Source organism: Hipposideros armiger, unplaced genomic scaffold (assembly GCF_001890085.2).
Source record: "Hipposideros armiger isolate ML-2016 unplaced genomic scaffold, ASM189008v1 scaffold_8, whole genome shotgun sequence".
Lineage (NCBI taxonomy): Eukaryota > Metazoa > Chordata > Mammalia > Chiroptera > Hipposideridae > Hipposideros > Hipposideros armiger.
Window position 1 is genome coordinate 8,694,299 of NW_017731358.1, and position 26,031 is coordinate 8,720,329.

Consider the following 26,031-nt stretch of genomic DNA (forward strand, 5'->3'; position numbering starts at 1 on the left):
CAGTGTCACTGGCCCTCATATGTGGGATCCCAACCGGGGCCCTCTGGTGTCCCAAGCCAGCTCTTAACCAACACGCCACTTGGCCAGCCCAGAGCTTGCACTCTTGAGCAAGCTCTTAACCAACTGAGCCATTCGGCCGGCCCTGGTTGCTATTTTTAATTTTTACAATGGATGAAAATTTTTTGTTCCCCCTCTTTTTCTTACCATTTATTTGTTGAAGAAATCATTTGTCCTTTGGAACTTACCACATTCTGGGTTTTGCTGATTGTATCTCTGTGGTTATTTATAATAGAGGGGATGTTCCTCTATCCCCAGAATTTACTACAAACTGATAGTTAGACTTTAGTCAGATTATTAGGTGGTGCTATTTCCTATTGCATAATATCAGGTGACAAATAATGTCTAGTAATCTCTCTTTGTGATGATACAGTTGATCACTGGGTTTATTCTTGTCAGCCTGATTCACCATCCACTATGAAGTTCCCCCACAGCCTTTCATATAATAGTTTTAATTGTCATTGATGATCATTGTGTAGATCAAGGTCAGCAAACTACAGCCCACTGGCCAAATCTGATCCACTGCTTACTTTGTAAATACAGTTTTATTGGAATGTAGCCACACTAGTTCCTTTACATCTTGTCTCTGGCTGGGTTTGTGCTGCAGTGGCAAAGTTGAATAGTTAAGACAGAGGCTGTATGGCCTGTAAAGCCTAAAATACTTATGTGGTCCTTCATAGAAAAAGTTTGCTGACCCCAAACTAGATCAATAAATCTAATGGTGGTGATTTCTATCTTTCCTTCTGTTTTATTTGCTGGAGTTCTTCTATAAAAAAGAACTTTTTTACCTCAGCAATTATATGATTTTGAGGAAGAGCAAGATAAATGCTTGATTATTTTCCAAGTATTTGATAGAGGTGGCCAGTGGCCAGTGAGGTTGGTTGGTTGGTTGGTTGGTTGGTTGTTTTTTAGTATCTATATGAATTCCTGGTTTTGAATATGTTTGATGTTTTAATCCATTGTAGTTAGTCTTTTTAATTCTCATATTGTTTTATCTTTAGCCAGTGGGAGCCCCTTCATGTTGGCCCTTGTATGCTTTGATACAACCTTAGTAACCATTTGTAACCCTGTTTTCTTGTTTAACAAGATGTTCTAGGTTCATCTCATACATCACCTGCCTCAGATCTAGAACCAGTTATTTTTCTAAGGGGTTTTGATTCGTTTTAATGGAAAACAGTATTTAAAGACCATAGTCTGGGTCTTTGGTGCTATGGATTGGCCATTGTTTCTAGGCCATTTTAGTAGACAGAACTGGGTGTGTGTGGGAGTATGTGTGGGAGTGAGTGAGAGAGATATCTTTTTATTGTGATAAAATATGCATAACATAAAATTGACCATTTGAGCCATTTTAAAGTGTCCAGTTCAGTGGTATTAAATACATTCACAGTGTTGTGTATCCATCACCACTATCTAGTTCCAGAACTTTCTCATACCCCAAAAGGAAACCTTGTATTCATTAAGCAAGCAGTCATTGTGCACCAGACCCTGGCACTAATCTGTTTTCTGACTTGATGGATTTGCTTGTTTTAGACAGTTCATATAAATAGAATCATACAATATGTGACCTTTTGTGTGGCTCCTGTCACTTAGCATAATGTTTTCAAGGTTCATCCGTGTTGTACAATAGAATGTATCAGTATTTCATTCCTTTTTATGGCTGAACAATATTCCATTGCTTGGATATACCACATGTTGTTTATTTGGGTTTCTAGCTTTTCTCTATTTTGAATAGTGCTGCTGTGAATATTTGTGTATAAGTTTTTGTTTGAACACTTGTCTGGTTTCTTGGGTATTTATCTAGGAATGGAACTGCGGCGTCATGGTAATTCTAGTTTAATTTACTGAGGAGCTGAAAAGCCGTTTTCTACAGTGGTTGCACCATTTTGTACTCCCACCAGCCATGTATGAGGGTTTCAATTTTTCCACACCCTCTTCAACACTTGTTACTTTCCTTTTTTTTAAACTTTATTGGGGAACAGTGTGTTTGTCCTAGGACCCATCTGCTTCAAGTCAAGTTGCTCTTCAGTCTTAGTTGTGGAGGGCGCAGCTCAGCTCCAAGTCCAGTTGCCACTTTCAATCTCGTTGCGGGGGCACAACCCATCATCCCATGCGGGAATCGAATCGACAATCTTGTTCAGAGCATGCGCTCTAACCAACTGAGCCACCCGGCCGGCCGTCTTATAGTCTTACTTCTTATATTTAGTCCCCTGATCGATTTTGCGTTAATTTTTGTATATTGGTGTAAAGTAAGTAAGTGTCTAGTTGTACAAGTTACATTTGTTGAAGAGTCTGTTCTTTTCCCATTAAATGGTCTTGACACCCTTCTTGACAATTAGTTGACCATCGATGCATGGGTTTTTTGTGGATTCTCAGTTCTATTCCATTGAATCTATATTTTTGTCTTTATGCCAGTAGTACATGTCTTGATTACTGTAGCTTTTTAGTAAGTTCTGAATTGGGAAGTTTAAGTAGTCCAACTTAGTTCTTCTTAATGATATATTTTTTATTATTATTCATAGTCCTTTGCAATGCCATGCAAATTTTAGGATCCTCTTTTACATTTCTGCAAAAAAAGGCCTTTGGCGTTTTGATAGGGATTGTGTTGAATCTATACATTGCTTTGGGTAGTATTCACATCTTAACAATATTAAGTCTTCTGATCCATGAACATGGAACGTCTTTCCATTTTTTAAAATCTTCTTTAATTTCCCTCAGTAATGTTTAGTAGTTTCAAGTCTTGTACCTCCTTGGTTAAATTTATTCCTAAGTGATACTTCATGCTGGTGTACATTTAAACATTTTAATGCTGTTGTAAACTGAATTGTTTCTTAATATCCTTTTCAGATTGTGTATTTACTAGTGTTTCAAAATATACAACTGATTTTTGTGTTTTGACCTTATATTCTGTCCTTTGCTGAATTTGTTGTATGATTATTTAAATGAGAAAATACATCATGAGTTCATACCAATATTTCCAAATCTGATTTCGTTTTAAGATTAGGTTAAACTTTTTAACCTTTACACATATATTTATAGCTCTTTTATGCTGAAAATGTCGAGAGTAGTGAATTACTTTATTTTACAAATATATATATGCACATATCTTAGTAATGTTATCTTGAGATTGTAGAAAATGGTTGCTGAAAATAATTTAAGAATTCTTACAATTAACACAAATTCTGGGGATTTACAGTCAAATTACTGTCTTAATATCGTTTGAAATGATTTCTCCCTGAGGTTAAGCCACTAATTTGATGCATAGTTACGTTTATGTGTTTATTTTGCTCTTTTTGGCAATAACTTATTTTCATTTTGATTTAATTTTGTTTCATAATTATGTAAAATATTTATGTGGTTCCAAAACCAAAACTAAAATATGAGGTGGTATAATCAGAAAAATTTAGCTTTTATCCTCTCCCTCCCTCATAACCGTTTTTGTTAGGTTTTAGTTATTTAAAAAAAAATATGTGTACTTATTCATCTCTCTCTTCTTAGATAAAGCTTATACTGTTTTTCACCTTCTGTTTTTTTACTTCGCAGAAATCCTAGAAATCTCATAGTATATGGAGCTCTTGATTGGTATTATACTGCACAGCACTGCTTTTTATATACAAGCAATTCCATATTGATGGACATTAAGATGTTACATAGGGAAATTTTGATGGGACCAAGTGCCTAGTTATTTTTTGGAACTGAAACTTTTTAAGTATTTTATTTCTCATTTTTGTCATAAAGATATTATTTTACTACAAATATTCAAACAGTATAGAAGCATACAGAATAAAAAGTGTAAAGTTTTCTCTTCATTCCCATCTGCCTACTTTCCTTTTATACCTATCTCAAGAAATTACTGCTGGTAAGTTAGTTCAAGACGTTTTTCTAGGTGTGTACAGCATTTATGTATACTACTGCAAATGTGTTTTAGACCAAATTAGGATCATGAATAGTCTTTAACTTGATTTTTTATTTATTATTTTTAAAGATTTTATTGGGGGAATTGGGGGGAAGGGAACAGTGTTGGGGAATCGGGGAAGGGGAACAGATAGGTAGACAAATTGCTGTTTTTGTTCTTCAGTCTAGTTGTGGAGAACGTCGCTTCACTGGCCCATGTTGGTATGATCATTGTGCTCTTCCCCGGTCGCCGGTCATTGGTTGGCCCCTCACAGCAGCTCCCAGTGGCAGTTCACACCGGCTGCCGGCCGCTCCCGCTGGCTGCCAGCCACTCACGTAGCTCATGGCAGCCCACTGCAGCCCTGCTGCAGCCTACCCGACTCACACAGCAGCCCAGCTCCAGGTCGAGCTGTTGTTCATCATCTTCGCTGTAGAGGGTGAGCGTCACTGGCCCTCAATGTGGGAGCCCTGCTGCTCAGAACTGGCGCTCCCAAGCGAGCTCTTAACCAGTTGAGCCACTTGGCCGGCCCTAACTTGATTTTTTAAATGAAATATTATCAATTGAGCTTTAGAGTGGTTAATGAAAAAAGATCTTGAGTATAAATAAGACAAAAAATATTTTCGAGACATTTTTTCTTTTCTTTCACTAATGCTAGGTAATGTATTTTGTGTGTGTTTGTATAACTTCTTAAATTTTCTGTATCATAGTTACTGCTCTAAAATCCAAAATGTAGTATCCGTATGTGTAACTATGAAATATTCCTGTTTACTTTCCTCTTAGAGTCAAACCTTTATTTGTAAAGAAACTGAGAAAATGTTTATTGTTGTAATATATTGTGGCTTAATACTTAAAGTAAATCCAAATAAAGTCAAGATACCTATTAACAACCAGAGTTTAATGTAAGCTCCATAAACGCAGGAAAAAACCTTGCCTAGCACCTAGGACAGCGACTGGTTCCTTATTCCTGTGCTGTATTTGTTTTATATTTGCCATGTAATTTATAAATGGATCATGCTATGCAAACTGTTCTGTGTTCTTTTTTCACTTGTTAATATATCATGGACATTACCATGTCAGTACTTCATTCTTTTAAATGAATGTATTAATTGAAATACTGTGTGTTATATGATTAGGTAGTTTTAAAGACTTTAATTTGAACCCCTTTTCTCTCTTTGACTTTGACACTAGTGTTTTGTTTTTTTTAAATATTAGTGGAAGATACTAACTTGAGTTATGATGGAATGAATGCCTATAACTCTCTTTTTATGTGTATTACATAAGCATATGTGTTTATGTAGAATGGCAGTGCATGTAATATGCTTTAATCAAATCTAATATGTGACTGTTTGGCCATGGATATTGGAGTAATTCACTTTAAAATATTTTGACAAGCAGTTTACAGTTTACAGGAGAAATAAAAATAGTCAGCATGTGAAAGTGTTCAATTTAGTATAAATGACAAAACAAAAATAAAATGCGACCAAAAACCACCCTTGCTCCCCAATCCCACTGGCAAAGATTTGAAGTATAATACTTGTTGGTGATAGGGTTTTGGGAGATGTGTTGCTGAAGGCAAATAAATTTGTATATTATTTCTGGAGGGCAGTTTGGCAGAGTTTAAGTTCTACTTTCTTGCTCCTACCCTTTTCAGGAATTAAGAAAATAAGTTTACTGGTTGCTGCTTGTAAATCTGATATATGTAGGACTAGAACTTGTGCTAATTTTATGTCATTTCATCTTTAAGACCTTGTTAAAATGTTTTTCTCAGTGAGGACTTCTTTGAACCCTTGTTTTAAAAAATTCAGCCCTTCCCCCCGACCCTGCACTTTATATTCCCCCTTTCTTTGTATTTTAAAACATTTATCCCCTTGTAATATATATGATGCACTGATTTTGTTTGTTTCTGCTCTTCCTACCTCTCACCCTCTTTAAGATGTAACTTCAATAAGTGCAGGGATTTTTGTTTTTTAGCCAATCGTGTATTCCTCTGAGCTCAGAACAATGCCTGGCACCTAGTGAGATTTCAGTGAATATTTTTTGAGTAATCAGTAGTGGGCACTCAGTATTTGTGTGATGATTGAATGTTCTGTTTGGTTGAGGGAGGTGAAATTTAAGTGTTTACATAAAATTAGGGTTTCTTAGTTGTTTTGTAGTATGGCTGTTTCATTGTAGGTCTTGTAATAAAATTAAATTTATAGACAAGTTGGAACTTCTGAATAATTGCAGAGCAGAGATTAGTTTTTTATTTATTTAGTTTTTATGATATTGTTTATTGACTATTGCTAAATGAACACCAAAAAGACTAATAAGTACGGAGGAAACCTTTTAGCGTGCTCTGAGATTCTGACCCTTTTGATCCTTGTGAGGAAGTTAGACTAAAGTTTAAGAGCTCTCTTTTCTCCCTCTTACTTTAAGACTCATCCCAGGGATTTTGTAATTTTAGATACACTTCTCTGGAAATAAGTGAGTTGGATGAAACTTGATGCATGATTGATTGCTTTTTTGAAATCAAAACTGTTGTTGAATGTTAATTAGCACCACAGCTTTGTGTGAAGGCTTTTAGACTTGAGTGATAATGGGACTCATTATTAGACATTTAGGTGTTCCAAGGTCTCCACATTTATTCAGCCAACTAACTAAGCACTCTGCTTAGCATCCTGAGGATACAAAAGTCAAGTAGGCCAATATCAGTAATGAAAAGACATTAAAAACGTTTGTTTCACAGTGCTCTAGGCTTAGGATTTCCCAAAGGGCAGGAGAATTTATTTTCTTGGGTATTTTTGGGTTTGATTAAATTGAAAGCGAGAATGAGCCATTAACTATTGAGAACACCTATAATTACAACATTATTTTGATGTCCATTTGCCATTGAGCTAGAGTTTATATGTATGTATGTCTGTATGTCTTTTTGAAGGAATTCACTTTTATAGAGTTATATTTTTACTCTTTACATGCTTTATTCTTTTAACATAGTCCTGATAAGAATCCTGAGAGAGGGGAATTATTATCAGTGTTTTACAAATAAGAAGCTTGAGTTTTAGAGGTTAAATAATTTGCTTAAGGTTCATAACTTACTGTGGATTTTAAACCAGGTCTGTTGATGCTGAAGTTCATAAACGTTTTGTGAAACTTTCCAATGGAAGCTGATATTTTTGTTTGTTTGTAGATAATGTTAAGTAACAAGATGTGCTGAATTTGAAAGTTTTGTTGCAAATTTTTTCCCCCCAAATTGAATCTCTTGCTTTTGAGCCAGAGTATTTCAAAATACAAACATACAAAATACAAACAAATAAGTTGTTTTAAATTAAACAACTAAAATATGTTCATTGTAGAAAGAAATATAACATTAGGGGGAAGAGAAAAGAAAAAGAGATAAAGGTAGCTGGAGTGGGGAGATAGTCCTGTTGATTCACTGTTAACCTTTTGGTGTACAGGTGATATTTAACATAATACAGTTTGAGTTCCAGAGTCTGAGACCTGGAATCAAATCTGGGCTCCACTATTTAATGGCTTTATGAGTTGAGGTTTTCATGGTGTTGGGGCTAATTACTTATTTTAGTTTTACAGATGAGAGAACTGAGATTTAACAGAGGGCAGCCTATATCATAGAGTTTTGAAGATTAAATATGATAAGGCGTATAAAAGTCTTGGCACATACCTAAAATTCCCAGCACATAGTTCTTTGAATATTGATGTGTTATCTTTTACTGAAACGAATCATCAAAAATTGTAACTGCCTTTTTTTAAACCTAATATATCAAAGATACCTTTCCATAGACAATATTTTAAATCATCAGATAATAACTATTCCACACAATGGTATGCTATAATATATTCAACCATCTGCTTCTTGGTAGATGTTTGTTTCTAGTTTTTTCTTTTGCAGTTACAAATAATGCTTCAATGAGTATTCTTGTAGCAGACTTTTGCATATGTTTTTATCCCATTAGGATAGCGTTGGAGGTCAAGGAGTTCATATAGTTTTTGGGTTTTTTTTAGATTTTTTTATTGGGGAATTGGGGGATGGGAACAGCGCTGGGGAATTGGGAGAAGGGGAACAGACAAGTTGCTGTTGTTTTGTTCTTCAGTCTAGTTGTGGAGGACGTTGCTTCACTGGCCCAAGTTGGCACCATCATTGTGCTCTTCCCAGGCGAGGCAGATCAGTCGAGGGCTTCTGGATTGCCACTCACTGCAGCTGCTGGCTGCTCACGCTGGTTGCTGGCTACACACGGTAGCCCATGGCAACCCACTGTAGCAGGGGCTGCAGCCTATGCTATCGGTGACTCACAGCAGCCCAGCTCCAGATTGAGCTGTTGTCCAGTATCTTAGCTGTAGAGGGCAGTGTCACTGGCCCTCATATGTGGGATCTGAACTGGGGCCCTCTGGCGTCCCAAGCCAGCTCTTAACCAACACACCACTCGACCGGCCCGAGTTTGTATACTTTTAAGATTTCTGATCCATGTATCTAGATTGCCTTCTAGGAGGTTGTAACTATATATGTTCCGAACAGTAATTTATATGGACACCTGTTTCCCTGCATTCTTACTGAATTCGATATTATAATTTTAAAACACCACTGCTGATTTAATCAGTTTTAATTTACATTGCTTTGGTTACTAATAACTTTGGGGGTTATTTTTCTATATGCATATTGGCCCCTACTGTATTATACTGTTTTCCCATTAGTTTTCATTTCCGTTTTCCTATATTGGGAGAGTATTTGTCTTTTCTTTAGCGATACGAAAGAGATCTTTATATGCGAATACTATGAACCTGTTGTTTTAAGTTGCAAGTATTTTCTCTCAACTTGTCAGTTTTTCTTGTAATTTTGCTTATGTTTATTTTTAGATGTATGGAAGTTTAAAACATAGCGACATGTGTGTTGGTTGGTCTTCTTGCTTTGGAGTCATGCTTAGAGAAGCTTGGCCTTGCTCAAACTATATAAATCGGGCAGTTCTTGAAGTTTTTGGTCTCAGGACCCCTTTAAAACTCTTTAAAACTATTCAGGACTCAGAAGAGCTCTTTTTTATGTTGGTTACATCGGTAGACATTTGCCACATTAGAAATTAACACTGGGAAATTTTAAAATATTTACTAATTTATTAAGAAACAGTAAGTCCATTACATGTTAACAAAAACAACATTTTTATGAAAAAAAATTATATATCCCCTAGTAAAAAATTACTGAGAAATTTTACATTTTTGAACATCTGGCTTATATCTGCCTTGCATTTAAGCTCTTAAGATACCTATCATAGGACATGTTGCCTCTGGAAAACTATGGTATACTCCAGAGAATGAGAATGAAAAAGCAGATGTCATCTTACTGTTTTGAAAATAGTTTTAGCCTTGTGGACCCCCTGAAAGGGTTCAGAAATCCAGATTACACTTTGAGAACTGCTGATATAAATATTCACTTATATTTTTCTCTTATATTTTTATGACTAAATTTAAATCTAGAATGAATTTGTGTGTAAATTTTCAAATATCACCTCCCCCATCATTAGCCAACATCTTTTGTTGAAAGATCCATTTTTAAGTAAATCATTGACAGACTACGATGAAACTGTACACCTATCTACGTTTTCTCAGCTGTCACTGGATGAGCTTAACTAACTGTTCATTGAAAGCAGTATTTTTTAGCAATGGTTGCTTAATGTTGTATCTCTCTTTTGGTATATTCCATTAGATTCCTGATGCATGTTCCCAACCCCAATTTCCAACTTCACAACATATTGTCCTGAGAACAAAGATTTTTCATTCATGTTTATTATGGCATTTTGCTCTAAAAATATTGTTTCCTCACCAGTTATGAAAATGATGTATGATCATTGTAGGGTATTTAAAACGTACATAGAAACATAAACAAGAAAAGAATATTTTTTCACTTTGAATATACAGAGCACTGCTGATATGCTATTATTATTATTGCTGTACTGTCATGGAGGTTACTTTAGTATTGAAAAATGCTGGCAAGTTGAACTACACATAAATTCCTATTCTGCTGTTAATAAATTGTACGTCGTTTGAGGTGTTACTTAGCTTCTTAAAGCCCCTCACTCACCAGACTTATGTTTATTACTCTTTATGTGTTCCTAGGTGCATTGGATAAAAAGAACAAGACACGGTTTCCTGCCACTAAGTTTGCAGGTTAATGAAGAAATATACATTTTATGTGATAAGTATTATAGCCACAAGCAATTATGAATATTACGGGACAGCCTAAACAATTAGTCGTTGAGAAAATATGGGGGGGGGATTTGAAAACTTTAAGATTTTATAATCTTCTTTTAGTATTTGATGATTTATTTGGGTCAAGAGAAGGACGGGGTCAAGAATCACTCTTAGCTATTTGGCTTGGAAAACTGGGTGGATAATGTTTACTAAGTGGGGAGTATACCTACTCCTAACAAAATAAAAAGAGTACATTCCTCTTTCCAGGGCTCTGTTCTTTGGCTTTCCAAGATCAGTTCAGTTGTGACTATGGTGAGTTTGAGGGTCCTGGAAATACTCAGATGGATGTGTGGGAGGCATTGGAACATTGCCAGGGTAGTTGTGTGGGCTAGAGAGTTATAAGTGCAGCATAAGTGGTTGAATGGAGGTTAAGATGAAATCATTATTTGAGAATTCTTAATAAAAGAAGAGAAGAAGGCCAGGGACCCTCCAACATTTGAGGGACAGGCAGAGGAAAATGAGTCCAGCAAAAAGTAGTAAGAAGAGAGAAAACAGAAGAAGGGTAGTGTAGAAGGTAGCTGACCAGACTTTAAAAGAGGAGGAGGGTAGAGGAGAAAGGGATCTGAAATGTTAAATCTTGCTTAAAAGGACCCATAAGACCTGAAAATTGTTCATTCGATTTAGGAATAAGGAGACATTGATGACTTTAGCAAAAATAGCTTAACTGAGGAAGCTAGTAAGAAGCTACAGCAAAGAGGAAAGAGGTGAGGAAGTGGAAATAATGAGTGTTGGCTACTCTTTGAGAAGCTTGCCTATCAAGCTGGGGGAGTGCAAGTTAATAGTGTACGAAAACAGAGATTTGAGACTATGTATGTGCTAAGGAAGAGGAGAAGAGAGGATAAGAGATTGAACTGAAATGGGGAAATACCATCATCTTGAACTTTCTAGAGAAATGATTTCAAACTTTGTACTTTTTGTAGAAATTATTCTAAAATATATATTTCAGATAATGCTGAATATGATTTTTGATACCATTTTGTGATACAGTAAGTCCTCACTTAACATTGTTGATAGGTTCTGAGACTTGAAGCAAAATGATTTATAACAAAATTGATATAAAAGAGTTAAGTTCCTATGGCATCTCATCAATGTTATAACAAAAGGATGATGTTATTGGAGAGCCTACTGTACTTCACTTGTCATGAATATCAGTTACTTTACTATTCTACTGAAGGATAAAGAAATAGCTGTGGCTGGCCGAGTGGCTCAGTTGGTTGAGAGTTAGCTTAGGAGCGTGAGCTCTGAGCAACAGGACCTCCAGTTCGATTCCCACGTGGGCCAGTGATGCTGAGCCTGAGCTGACTGCCGCTGAGCTGCCAGTGGGTGGCAGGATGGCTCAGCTGGTGAGAGCACATGCTCCCAACAACAAGACCATCTGTTCAGTGGTGGGCTATGCCTGCCCGCAACTAAGACTGAACTTGGCACCTTGAGCTTAGCTGCTGCCCGGATGACTCAGTGGATAGAGCATGCGCTCTTAACAATAAGGCTGCTGGTTCGACTCCTGCATGGGATGGTGGCTATGCCCACCTGCGGCTAAGACTGTAACACCACACCTTGAGCTTAGAGGCTACGAGCTGCAGCCAGATGGTGACTGGTGCCCTCCACAACTAAGATTGAAGAACAACAACTTGGCTGGTCCCCTTCCCAATTCCCCAACACTGTTCCCCTCCCCCAGTTCCCCAATTCAAAATAAATAAATTTAAAAAAAAAGTGTTAAAAGAAAAAGAAACAACTGCATTCTGAAATATGTATAACAGTTTAGGGCTCTTTAATCACATAGCAGCTTTTTAATAGTCAATTTCATTTTTCCCTTGTGTGTGCAACCATGTCTCCCCTCCCCATTTCCCCAACATGTTAGTGTGGTTGGTTCTAGCAGTAATACCTCCTGTTCCTTCAAATGTGCTGCACCTAAATAACTGAACTGGGACATCATCTCGGTAATTGTTAGACTTGTGCAATGAGTGACATTACTAACTTTAATCAGTACTGTAGATTGTAAGGAAGATCTGGGGAATTGCTCTCATAAAACTTAGTCTGTGATAAACAAGGGCTGACAAGTTCGCAAACTTGTTGCAACAATGTTGTTAACCTTTTTTGATATCAGAGGGATTATTTCTTATGAATTTGTACCAACTGGACAAACAGTTAACCAAGTTTACTATTTGGAAGTGCTGAAAAGGCTGCGTGAAAAAGTTAGCTGATCTGAACTTTTCGCCAATTCATGGCTCTTACATCACAATGCACCAGCTCACAACAGCACTGCCTGTGAGGAAGTTTAGACAGTTAACAACTGTATTGGAACACCCTCCCTACTCACCTGATCTGGCTCCAATGACTTCTTTCTTTATCCGAACATAAAGAAAATATTGAAAAGAAGATATTTTGATGACATTCAGGACATCAAGAGTAATACGACGACAGCTCTGATGGCCATCCCAGAAAAAGAGTTCCAGAATTGCTTTGAAGGGTGGACTAGGTGCTGGCATCAGTGCATAACTTCCCAAGGGGAGTACTTCTAAGGTGACCATAGTGATATTCAGCCATGAGGTATGTAGCACTTTTTCTAGGATGAATTCGCAAACTTAATTGTCCGACTGCTTATATGGTCTTCTGCTATTTGACTTAAAGAATGCAGAACTGTACAGTTAGATTGCTTTAGAATTCCAACTCCAACACTTACTAACACTAAACTTGAACAAATGACTTACTTTCAAAACTTGTCTTTTTTTATCTTTAAAATAATGTTAATTGTACTTACCTCACAGCGCCATTGTAGACGTTAAATGATGTAATGCATGAAAAACACAACTTGGCACAGAGTAGTTAGATTCAATACATGTTAGCTATTAATAATTATTTTCTGTCTCCAGGGCTTTGATTTTCTAAGCTTGATATTTCTGGAAGTCGTCTTGGTTAGAGGAATGTTACAATATTTGAAAGGGAATAGATTAAAATAGCCATACTGTAGATTTTAGGTGTTGGGACGGCAGTGAGAATTTGCAGCATAGATAAACAAGGAGATTTATTTCCTGAGGTAGGTTGGTTGGCTGTTATAACTGTTTAGGGAAGGTTTTTTAGAAACTATTTCTTAAAACGGTTCTATAATTCATTTATTTTTGGATTGAATACTAAAAAGCATTTAAAAATGAGAGGGGGTAAAAGACTACCTAGAATTACGGTATGGGATATTTTACTGGGAGTGTGTGTGTGTAGGAGGATAGGAGGTATAGACTAGCTATTTTAGGGCAGGAAATTAATGTAACCCAGTGAGGCTCATGAATATTGCAGGCTTAGTATCAAAACTACTGGTACCCTGTAATTTAACCCAGGGCAGTACTTGGAAGGCAGGAAGTTAGGGTTTGTGCCATGGTTTGAGAAAGCCTATATTCACCTTTTTAAATGAGACTTGTACCTTTAAAAGAGACACTGAATGAAATTATCTAGGATATTTGATAATCATCAATTTAGTCATTCTTCTATCAAATAAACTTTACTATTCTTTTAAATATTTCAGAGTCATGTTGAGAAATCTACCTTTTGATACAGTAAAACATTAATGGATGGAAAACCCTTTTTTGTAGCTTTTGTGAATGTACCAGTGCGTTTGTAAAGTAGTTCTGGCCATTGAACTTTTCTAACACCCACAGACCTCCCTTATAAAGGAGAAGACCATTTAGTATGTTTAAAAATAGTAAATTGTTTCCTTCTGAGACTTTCTCTGGATGTGTTAATGGTGTTTAAAGTTTAATGCTGCTAAACCCACACAGGAGTTTTCAGTTGTTTTAAATGCCATAAAAACAGATTTTATCTTTATTGATAACCGGTTTAGTAAAAGGACCATGTGAAATTCAGGAACGATATAAAAAATTATTAAAGGATTCATTGCCTTTTTAAAAAAGTACCTCCTATTTGCAAGTCTCTCCATGTCTGAAATCATACCAAATGACTCATGAGTGCCCTGGTTCTTGCCTTGCACGCAAAATTACCGTCTCAGCAATAGGTAGGCCTTGTTGGCATTGGCGGTGATAGGTCAGTGACTTGGTTATGAAAGCAGTGCTAGTTTTCCATTGAAGGGAAGAGATGAGATCTGTGTTGTCTGTTGAAATCTATTAGATGCCTGTCAGTTGAGAAAACCATTGTACTATTTGTGGGAGGCATTGAATTAGTATGAGTGCAGTATTTGTGACTTTTTGAAGTAAGATTTGATTGCCCTGTATTAAAAAGTTGCTCTTATGGTAAAGTGCTTCTGAAAACCAAAAGCCACGATAGTAATACCTGAAAAATTTAGAAGCCCCTGGAAAATTTTCTTACTTAAAAGGAAAATACCCTAAAAACTCCAGTTTCAGTTAGCCATAAAAATGCCTCCCCTCTGGAGTAGAGTCAGTTGCTACCATATAATAGTAGTTTTCCAAAGACAACGTCATATTATCAAAAGTTGCATCTATGTTTTTAATGGTTTTAAATTGCTGTAATTTTAGGAAAAAGGGTGGTGATGGCTTAATACATCTGTCTTCAGAATGGTTAGTTTTTTTTTTCCTCTTTAAGTTAATAGGTGTACCATGCTGAACAAATTAGTGTTTGGTGACATAACTGTAGCTTTCACACCAGGTGAATGGCCTTTTTCTGTTATCACTACTATCATTAGTGTATGTTAGCTGTTGATATATAACAAACCACTCCAAAGCTTCATTTCTTATTGCTCTTGAGTCTTTGGATCAGCTGGGTAGTTCTGTCTGGGCCAGGCTCAAGTGATCTTACGTGGGCTTGCTCATATTTCTCATGGCTTAGTTGGTAGATAGGCTAAACTAGTTTGTCTGAGGTGGTCTTACTCTCATGTCTGGTGGTTGGCTGGGTGCCAGCTGGGCAACAGGGTGACTGGGTCATTTGTCTCTAGATATACAGTAAGCTGACTTCAGCTTGTTCCATGGTGGCAGAGCATATTTCCAAGAGAGAGGTGTGAAAGCATGCAGGAGTTCTTGAGGCCTAGGCTCAAAACTGGCAAACTCACTTTCACTGCTTTTCTATTGGCCAAAGCATGTCATCAGTCCAGTTCAGGTTCAAGAGATGGGGAAAGAATACAAAGTGACATTGCCAAGGGTGTAAATATAGCGAGACCAGAAAAATTTGGGGGACTTTTGCAGTCAATCTCCCACATTTAGCATAGTGCTTTTTTCAATTATCCATTTATATACTTAAAAAAAAAAACACCTTTATTAGTGATAAAACATGTATCCACTCCACTAAGTAGCTGTGCTTACACCTACAACAGCTTTTATCTTATTTCCTTCACAGTTACAGCTTCCCCACATAATTCAAATTGGGTTCCCTAGTTAGACAGTTGAGCTATGTCACATTCTAGTTAAGAAAACTGGAAGAGATGCCTAAAAGTGTCCTCTGTTAATCTATTTTAATCTGATTAAATTTTTCTGCCTTTGTTTGAAGGCTTTTAATAATCTGGTTTCTCACAGTCTGTACAGGTCTATTTCCCAGTTTTCTCTGGCTTGCCCACTGATTCCCTGCCTTTTTTTTTAAAAAAATGGACATGAAATTGCTGTAAAAAAATTAACCACTTTCAAGCTTACCGTTCAGTAGCATTTACATTCACAATGTGCAGCCACCACCTTTTAATCAAGCTCCAAAACATTTTCATCACCTCAAAAGAAAAATCTCTACACGTTAGCTGTGACTCCTCATTCCCTCCTCCCACAAGACTCTGGCAACCATCAATCTGCTTTCTGACCCTATGGATTTACCTGTTCTGGACTGTCATTTGTTTTTAACCACTGTGCACCTGTTTATGTTCTTTCTGCCTGGAGTATCCTAAATCCTATTAGACTTCTTCAGTGTTTGGTCCAGTAATTTCTTCTTCCTCATAAAGATTGTATCCTATAGTTTAATTTAGTTACAGTAACCCTTATTTCTCCACTCCACTGAAACTGCTTTCCTGTCTCTTCAGATTGTTTCCTCTCATTCTTTCCTGCAGGATGAGGTGTGGAGTGATGTGTTGGGGCCGGGAATGGTTTGAGTGCACAGTTCTTGCATTCATTGCAGTCCGCTCTAACACAGAAACTCTGGGCTTTTGGATCAATGGGGAAAGGAGAAAAAAAATGATTAAAGATAGGTTTTGACTTTTTTTTTAACTTCATTGGGGAACAGTATGTTTTTTTCCAGGACCCATCAGCTCCAAGTCAAGCTGTTGTTTTCAATCTAGTTGTGGAGGGCGCAGCTCACTGGCCCATGTAGGAATCGAACCAGCAACTTTGGTGTTAAGAGCCTGCATTCTAACCACCCGCGCTAACTGGCCGCCCCTGTTTTTTTTTTTTTAAGATATATATATATTCCATTTTATATTTATCATGTATGACTAGTTATAGAGCTCCTTTTTAACATCATTCTGTTTTTATCTTTTACTGGAAGTTAAGGCAAGAGTTTGGTTTTCTTTTGCCTTAACTTGTGTATATACAGTAGGTGTTTACGAAATGATTGGCTTTAAAAGCAGACCTGTGGAACAATAGAGGTAAACGTATTACAATTGGAAAGGTAAATATATATAATGAAAAAAATCATGTATGTGGTTCTAGAAGGTGTAATTGTGTTTAGTTATAGGGATTTATCGTCCCTAAACCTGAAATTATATTAATAATTGAATTGTGCTAATCAAGAGGAACTCATCATTGGAGCTGGGTGGGGTTGGTCTTTTAGCAAGCTTAAAAAATACATAGAATTATAACTTATATGCAGGAGATTGCATAAAGCCCAAGTGTACAACTCAGTGAATACACTACCACTCAGCTCAAGCTAAGTACAGAACATTTTCATCATCATTCCAGAAGGCTCTCTTGTGGCTCCTTCCAGTCAATAAATACCTACCCCTTACCTTGCTTTATTTTTTTAAATTGCATTTATCACTACCTGGCATATATTAGTTTGTCTTCCCTACTAGAGTGTAAACTTGGACTGGGACTTGGTTTTGCTCACTGTTCTATTCCAGTGCTCAGCATAGTGTCTGACATATATAGTAAATGCTCAGCAACTATTTTTTAACTATAAATTAATTGCAAAATACTTGATTGTCCACCATATACCATGTTATATGGTACACAGGTGCTCTTTTATGTACTGGGTGCTGAGGATAGATGATAAATATTGGTTTTCTAGGATGAGACGTTTGACATTCAGCATGATTCTTAGACCAATTGTAAGACATGAAAATGGAACCGTCCTGGCGTTGGGTTAAGTGTGTGCTGGTCTTTGCTCACGTGAATGTTAGGAAATAGGGGAAATTTGCTACCAGTAAGAGATAATGGCATCCTATCTATTGGATTGCCTTCTTGAGAGTATCTGATTTCTTACAGTTATCTTAAATTCTTAACTTACACTCTGGATGATCTTTTTGAATACCTCAAACAAGTTGCAAAAGACTAAATGCTCTTGTTCTTGTGGGGAGAGAATTGTAATAGAAAAAGCATTGGTTTATTTGGTCAGGTAAGACAGTTTAGCTGTCATTTGTATCACCTTAGCTAAAACAATGAAAATTCTGTTTGTCTATCTTGACTAGGTTAAGATAAGTAAGGAGCCTGTGGTTTAGAAATTGTTTTAGTGCAAACTTATATTCATATGGTGGAGAAAAATTTTGAGCTGAAAGTGACCCTCGTTTTCTGGTTCATGCTCTTATGTGTCAAATTTAATACTCTCATTTTACTGAGGAAACGGGGGTACAAAGAAGTTGTGTTATATGTCAGTTTAGTACAAAGCAGCAACCAGACCAGTTTGTTTATCTCAAAACTTTCTGGCTCTTTTGCATCAAATTGACAGAATCACTAGGGAAGTTTTATAAACATATACATGTTAGGGTCCTACTTCCAAAGGTTTATATCCTTATTAGATTTGGGATAGGGACAAGACATGTATGCATGTATAGTAAGATAACAAAAGCAAAGCAAAATAAAAGCAAACTCAAACTACTCTTTCTTTATATTTTTAGTAATGAATAAATTTCCTGAGTGATACACACTCAGGTGGCTTAGAACCAATTGTGCTGTGATGCCTTTTTTTTTTAACTTAATACATTTCTTAATGTTAAAGCAGTTTCAGGTTTACAGAAAAGTTGAGCTTTTAGAAAGTACAGAGAATTTTCATATATTCCCTCACTCCTATCCACAGTCTCCCTTATTATTAAAATCTTGCATTGTATGGTAGGTACACTTGTTAAAATTGATGAACCAACATTGATATATTGTTATTTACTAAAATCTGTAGTTTACTATTCATAATCGGTATTAAGGCACACTCTTTGTGTTTGATAGTTCTGTGGCTTTTGACAGTTGCATAATATCATGTATGTATCATTATAATATCATACAGAATAGTTTCACTGCCCTAAAAATTCCCTGCTCCACCTCTTCATTCTTACTCCTCTCCTATCCCTGGCAACCACTGACCTTTTTTCTGTATATCTCTTTAGTTTTGTCTTTTCCAGAATGTCGTATAATTGGAATTATACAGTACGTCGTATAGCCTTTTTTAGACTTCCTTCTTTGACTTACCAACATGCATTTAAGGTTCTTCCATGTCTTTTTGTGTTTGGTAGCTCATTTGTTTATATTGCTGAATATTATTCCACTGTATGAATATACCAAGGTTTGTTTTACCCTTTCTCCTATTGAAGGACATCTTGGTTGCTTCTACATTTTGGCAAATAACAATGAAGCTACTATAAACATTTATGTACAGGTGTTTAAGTAGACATGCTTTCAACTCATTTGGGTAACTATCCATGAGTGCAATTGCTGAATTGTATAGTAAGAGTGTGTTTAGTTTTCTAGGAAACTGCCAAACTGTCTTTCAAAGTGCTGCATTCCCACCAGCAATTAGTGAGAGTTTCTGTTGCTCCACATCCTCACCAGCTTTTGGTGTTGTCAGTGGTTTGGATTTTAGCCATTCCGATAGGTTTTTAGTGGTATCTAATTGTTTTAAATTTGCAATTCCCTAATGACATATGACAGTGAACATCTTTTATATGCTTATTTGCCCCCTGTATATCTTCTTTGGTGATTGTGTGTTCAAGTCTTTTGCCTGTTTTTAATGAGGTGGTTTGTTTCCTTATTGTTGAGTTTGAAGAGTTCTTTGTATATTTTGGATACAAGTCATTTATGAGATATATGTTTTGCAAATATTTTCTCCCAGTCTGTCACTTGTCTTTTCATTCTCTTAAGAGTGTTTTTTTTTTTTTGCAGAGCAGAAGTTTTACATTTTTACAGAGTCTGACTTACAATTTTTTTTTTTATGAACTGTGATTTGATGTATCTAAAAAGTCATCACCAAGGACAGTTTACCTAGATTTTCTCCTCTTATCTTTTAGAAGTTTGATAGTTTTTGCATTTTACTTTAGGTCTCTGATCCATTTTGAGTCAATTTTTTGTGAAATACAAGCTCAGTTTCTATTCTTTTTTTTTGCATGTAGATGTCCAGTTGATGTAACATAATTTTGAAAGACGGTCATGACTTTTGGATGTCCTCTTTCAGTGGAGCCATGCTCAAGTGTGAATTATGGTTATTAAAATAAAATAAGAAACCTGAGATTATTATCATTATTCTATTTTTTTATACTGAGTCTTCAAAATCTGTTAAGTATTACAGCACATCTCAGTTCAGACAAACCCTTTTCAGGTGTTCAATAGCTTCATGTAGTTAGTGGCTATTGTATTGGACAGAACAGGTAGAGACAGTCAATGTGACTTCAGAAGGAGAAATTATCATTGTATTGTAGTTTGCAATGGTTAGGAAAGTTCACAGAAGAGAGGGTACTTGAGTTTATTTTGCTCATTTACTCACTCATTGATTGATTCAGTCATTCATTCACCCAAGAAATTGTGAATTTCTTTTCACCACAAAAACTGTGGTGAAAAATGCAGACATGTCTTATCTCCCTGTGGACAGTACATTTAATGGTTACTTTTACAATTATTAGAGTAGATTTCTTATGAAGTAGTAAGTGGTAAGAGTATAGACTTAAATATTCCCTATGAAACAAAGGATGATGATAACTGCATTGTGGGATTGGTAGAAGTAAGTGAAATATGCTATATCCAACACTGTACTAGTTGTTAAGTTTTTAATAAATACTACTTTTCCTTCTGTCCTCCCACTTCAGCCTCTGTCCCTTGTTGAATACTTGAGTCTGGGCATGGGGAAAAGTGGCTTAGGATGTGGCAGAGTCAAACAACAAACTGGCTACCCAGGGATGCAAATGAGCATCCTTCCTTTTTTTATCCCCACCCTTCTTTCACTACAGGGCCCTGCTTCCTGGACCCAGAACTAAAGTTTGTACTATTAGTACTAAGGCCTATTTAACCAGTGTTAAATAGATTTTTGTGGACTGGTTTAATGTAAATTACTTTTTTTTCCTGGAAAATTTTATCTGTTTCACTTTAAACAGTTGTTTTATTAGTGAAAATTTGAAACTCTGCCTGCTAAATTAATTATTGCTTGTCTCTTGTTTGTTAGATAAATGACGTGTTTTAGAAATATTTTGAGAAATGCCGAAATAAAATTATTTTATAACTTTTGAAAACCCAGTCCTCCCATTACATTTCTAAGCACTCTGGTCCTTGTAATTTTTACATTGTAAGAAATCTTGAAACTATACCATATCCTTTTACAATAAAGATTATTAAATCTAATTAAATATTAAAGGTAATTAAATTATGTTTGAGATGAGTTGTATGGACATTATTATTGTGTATTGAATACTTGATTTAGATTAAACAGATCTTGGTTTTTTGTGTGTTAGCTGTATTGTTGTGGGTAAGTCTATTCATTCACTGATTTTTGATTCGTTCAAAAGATATAATTTGAATATGGTCAGGGCATTATTTGTGTATTTACTTATTTACAAATTGTGATAACTGCTTTGAAGGAAATGAACTGGTTATTGTCAGAGGATAATAACAGGAAAATTACTTTAGATCGGATGGTCATAGAGAAGGCATCTCTGAGGAAGTGACAGTTAAGCTGAGACTTAAAGGATAAAAAGGAGTGGGTAAGCGGGCTAGAAAAAAAACATTCTAGGCAAAGGGAAATATAAGAAAAAGTCCTGAGGAGTCAAAGAGCTTTGTGTATTCAATAAATTGAAAGACACCTAGTGTGACTGAATGATAGTGAGCAAAGGGGAAGAATGGCATGATATAAGACTCAAACCAGATCTTGCAGAGTCTTGTAGAACATGTTGAAACCTTTCAACTGCTTTAATCAGGAAAAGGAGATAGACAAGTATAACTTTGAAGTGGGAAGTAGAATATAGGGGTCTCTAAAGGTTGAGAGAATGGTCTGGGCTTCAGAAATAAGAGAAGCAACAGCTCTCAAATGGTAATTTAAATACCATGTATTTAAAGTTCTGGGAATGCATAAAATAATTTGGGGAGAGTATAGAGACAGAAGAGAAAGGGGATCTCAGACCAAGCCCAGAACTCCAATATTTAGAGGTTGGTAGAAGAGGAACCAGCATAGCAGGGCCTCAGGTAAGCAGGGTTTTTTGGTTTTTATTTTGGCTGACCAAAGGTCCCGAAATGACTGTGAGGAGCAAGGAGGACACTATTTTGAGATGTGTGGAGGAATTGAATAATCTCAGACTTTGTGGGATTTATGAAAGTAGTGTCCTTGGGGAAGTTATGTTTTTCTTTTCTTGTTTGTTTTTTAAACTTTATTGGGGAACAGTGTGTTTTTCCCAGGATCCATCAGCTCCAAGTCAAGTTGTTGTCCTTCAGTCTTAGTTGTGGAGGGTGCAGCTCAGCTCCAAGTCCCATCTCATGCGGGAGTTGAACTAGCTTCCTTGTTAAGAGCATGTGCTCTAACCAACTGAGCCATGTGGCTGCTGATTGGCAGCTCAGCTCAAGGTGCTGTGTTCAATCTTAGTTGCAGGGGACTGCAGCCTACCATCCCATGTAGGAGTTGAACCAGCAACCTTGTTAAGGGCACGTGCTCTAACCAACTGAGCCCTCTGGCTGCCCAGCAACAGCTCAGCTCAAGTCATCTTCAATCTAGTTGCAGAGGGCTCAGCTCACTGGCCCATGTGGGAATTGAACCGGCAACCCTGTTGCTCAGATCTCGCTGTCTAACCAACTGAGCCACCTGGCTGTCCCATGTTAATGTTTTTCTTAAGGCAGAAAATGGAGTTGGCTGATCATAGAAGTAGGAATTCAGAGGGCATTCTATAAGGGGTAACGTTGAGGAGTTCACTCAGGTGAGCTAGATACATAGAGTAGATGGGGAATGAGAGTTAACAGCAAAGGGGAGACTTGCATTTCTGGTGAAGTCGTAGGTAAACAGGTTATGAGGTGTAATAAATTTAGTCTAACTTCAAGTCTCTTGTAAGCTGGAGGGATTTATGGTCTTAGTGGTGTGATCTGGACGATTTCATATAGTTTGTTGCGGGAGGAACACATTTTTGGCAAGGTAAATTGGCTTAGCGGGTTCCAGTTATGGTATGGTGAGGCTCTGGGCTGGCCTCTTCAATTCTTTCATCTGTTAAATATTAATACCTCTTTGATTGTTTTATGGTTTAAATGAACAGTCACAGAGTGGTTTATAAAAGTTGAATCTGGCAGATATAACCTTTCAGGGAATTTTAAAACCCTACATCACAATAAGTCGTGATTGATCTACCTTACTTTCTTGTCCCGCTTTTCTGTATTGAATATAAGAATCAATGCTTAATTGAAGAATAAACATTGACTATGAATGAGGTACTCAGTCCATCTCTTTGTAATGCTGATGATACTCAATTTTAGAAACAAGTATAAATTATTCACGAAGTAAACATTTGCTCATTTTTACTTTAAACAGTTCCTTAAGCATACTTGAAGTTTTTAGAAATCCAGTGAAGAAATGTTAGATTATAACAATAATACTTTTATGAAAAGAATATCTTTTTAGAACTTTAAGCAGATTCATCTTTAAAAAAATGTACTTGCTCAATTGTAGAGAATTTGGAAATTACGAAGAGGTACAAAAAAGAAAATAAGAATTGACCTGTATTCTCACTATCCAGACAGAATTCCTGTTTGCTTTTTAGTGTTTTTTGTGTAACATTTGTTTTCAGAATTGGGATCATACAGGACATATGCAGTTTGTAACCTGCTGTTTCACATATTCTTGTATCATGAATATTTTCGTATAACCTTAAATATTCTTTGAAAATGTAATTTTAATGGCTGTTTAATATTCTGTGAAGTCTGAGCATATCCTATTTTCCTAATGATTCTCTTATTGGGCATCTAGATGGGTTCCAATGTAGTGATATTATATATAGTGCTTCAGTGAATGTCTACATAAATCAATCCTTTTCTCTCAGTTTGATTATTTTTTTCATCATATTCCTAGAAAGGGAAATACTGGGTCAAGGTTAGGGCTTTGTTGTTTGTTATTTCTCTTGCTTTTAAGGAAAATTACACTTAATTAAAACAGGATCTCATATTTAAGAATAAATATATATGTATATATTTGTGGGTATGACATTATTTATTGTTCTGTTCCAACAGTGATTAATCTGTGTGTGGATTTGGAGACTTTGCAATAACAAATCCTTACAGGTCTCTGGCTCGTATGTTGAGAGCTACTGGAGATTATAAACCTTCACTTCTCTCTCACACCTTATTTTTTACTGCTCTTGCTCCAGCAGGTACCTTATCATTACCACTACAAATATCCCTTCTTTATTCAGTAACTTTTTAAAATAATACCCTTGCTTGGTATTTGGAAACAATTTTAAGACTTTTTAAACAGTTTTAAGATAATCCTCAAACACTGAGAGTAAAAGTGGAAACCGATAAAACCTTTCTCGAACTCAGTTGGCAAGAGCTATATCATATTTGAATATGCTTAGTTTTATTGTATCCTTGTTAGCCTTGAGTGTTTTACTTTTATTGTTAATTTGCTAGGTAAAATATGGTAGGTATATTTTGGGGTGGGAGGAATGACTGAAATAATAAGTTCTTTCTTTCCGAGCTTGTTACTGAATAAAAATTGGAAGGTGAGAACTAGTCTGTAAAACCCAGTGTTCGAAATTTATCTTCTGCAGCTGGCTGCCACGGAATCATGTTTTCAGTGCTGAAAGGTATCTAAAATCCATTTGTTCAGTTCTTTCAGTTTACAGATAAGGAAACTGAGGTCTAGAAAGGAGCGTCCTTCACTTTCCCAAGGTCATAAGCCAAATAGAGGTATAAAAAAGCTTGGCCTGTTTTTTCCTAATTAGTCTGTTGGTTTTTCCACAAATGCACCCTGCCCCCCTCATAAGTGACTGGGTTTTTTTTTCTGTTTGCATGACTTTTAGAACTTTTTTTTATCCTTGAGTTTAATCAGGATAAACTGACTGTTCTGAGTCAGTTCTTTCTGGTGTGCACTGTACCTTTTTGTCCTGCAGATATAGTTTGCTCAATATCAAGGAAATTTATATCTTTGAATACGTCTATTCATGTATTGGAATCCACCCTTGGAATAATAATTATTCTTATGATGAATCACCTTTGTTCTCCACATTTATTATCTTCTCCACAATTACTACTTTAATCGCTGCATTACTGTGATTTCCTTTCCTCTGTGCATTAATTTCTCACTAAGTCCCTTCTCTGCTGTTTCTAGTTTATTAGATCTATGGTGGTTTTGCTAACCTAAGAAACAAATTGTGAACTGTGGTAGGCAAAAAAATGGCCTCCCATAAGATATCCAGGACTGAGAGAATAATTTCTGTTGTTTTAAAGCAACCCACCTCATGGTAATTTATTACTGCAGCCACAGGAAACTAATAAAAGGACCAAAACAATTTTCCTTTTTTACCTTTCTTTTGTTTTATGACCTTACCTCTGCACTCTTGTTTTATTTATTTCATGTTCTTATTAAGTTCTGTAGCACTAAACTTTGGAAGTAATTTTTTTCCTGCTCTTTAAGATTGTTTTTTTCCAGATGCAGTTGGTGGTTTGGCTTTTGCATGTTTTCTCTGTAGTATGTTTGTGTCATTTTTTCAACACTCTGATGGTTAAATTGGGCAGCTCATTCCAGATTTTTGTTTTGATATAATGATCTGTCAGTAAATTCTTTCTCTTTTTCACCATATTTTGGATATCTTTGTCTTCTAAGAATGTGGCTGTTGTCTTTAATTCACTCTTCTGTACCCTGAAGGATTTGACACTGAGGTGAAATAGAGAAGCCCCCTGGCCAGGGCAGTTCTTTCAGAACATTTTTCCCACCACCTAGTCGGGTGTATATAATGCTTTTGTGTGGGCTTCTTTTTCTTCAACTTTGCACACTAATCTGGAAGATAGTGGCCTTTCTGCCTTTGCTGAGGTTCACAGGTGATGTCTAAGGGACTTTTGGGGGTAAAAAAGACATTAGCTATAGACTTTTCCTGGACACTCCGTGCCACCCCCCTCCATAGCTATGTGCAGCATTTTCATGTTCCACTTTTTACCATATGGAGGACTATTACAGAGAATTCTCACTATTTTGTCTATTCACCATTTTCTTTCAGAATTGCTTCTAGAAGTATGAGCAGTGTTAGGAACCATGCCATGCTGCTTGTGGCTTCAACATTTTCTAGTTATTTCCTTGGTTCTCCTCTCTCACAGTTTATAGCAAAAGCTTGTTCTTCTATTCATTGTTTGGTTGCTGATGGTGAGTTTTTGGTAACTAAAAAAACAATTTTTTTTCTTTGTTAGTTATTGGGGGAGAAATAGTGGTAATACTGATTTCATTCCACTTTCTCAACCTAGAAGATAATTTTTTTTTTTAATTGGGCAATTGGGATGGGAACAGTGCTGGGGAATTGGGGGAAGGGGAACAGACAAGTTGCTGTC

General features: G+C 36.3%; 1 protein-coding gene across 7 annotated transcripts in view; it reads left to right on the top strand.

Moving 5' to 3' along the window:
• Window positions 1-26,031, top strand: part of GSK3B (glycogen synthase kinase 3 beta) — a 209,334-nt gene that overhangs the window by 20,368 nt on the left and 162,935 nt on the right. For 4 of the 7 annotated variants that reach the window (XM_019653104.1, XM_019653072.1, XM_019653092.1 and 1 more), the window contains exon 2: window positions 10,049-10,099. The exons of the other annotated variants lie outside the window; for them this stretch is intronic. In XM_019653104.1, coding sequence (XP_019508649.1) covers window positions 10,049-10,099 — 51 coding nt within the window. The remainder of the gene's footprint in view (window positions 1-10,048; window positions 10,100-26,031) is intronic. 7 annotated transcript variants of the gene reach the window in all.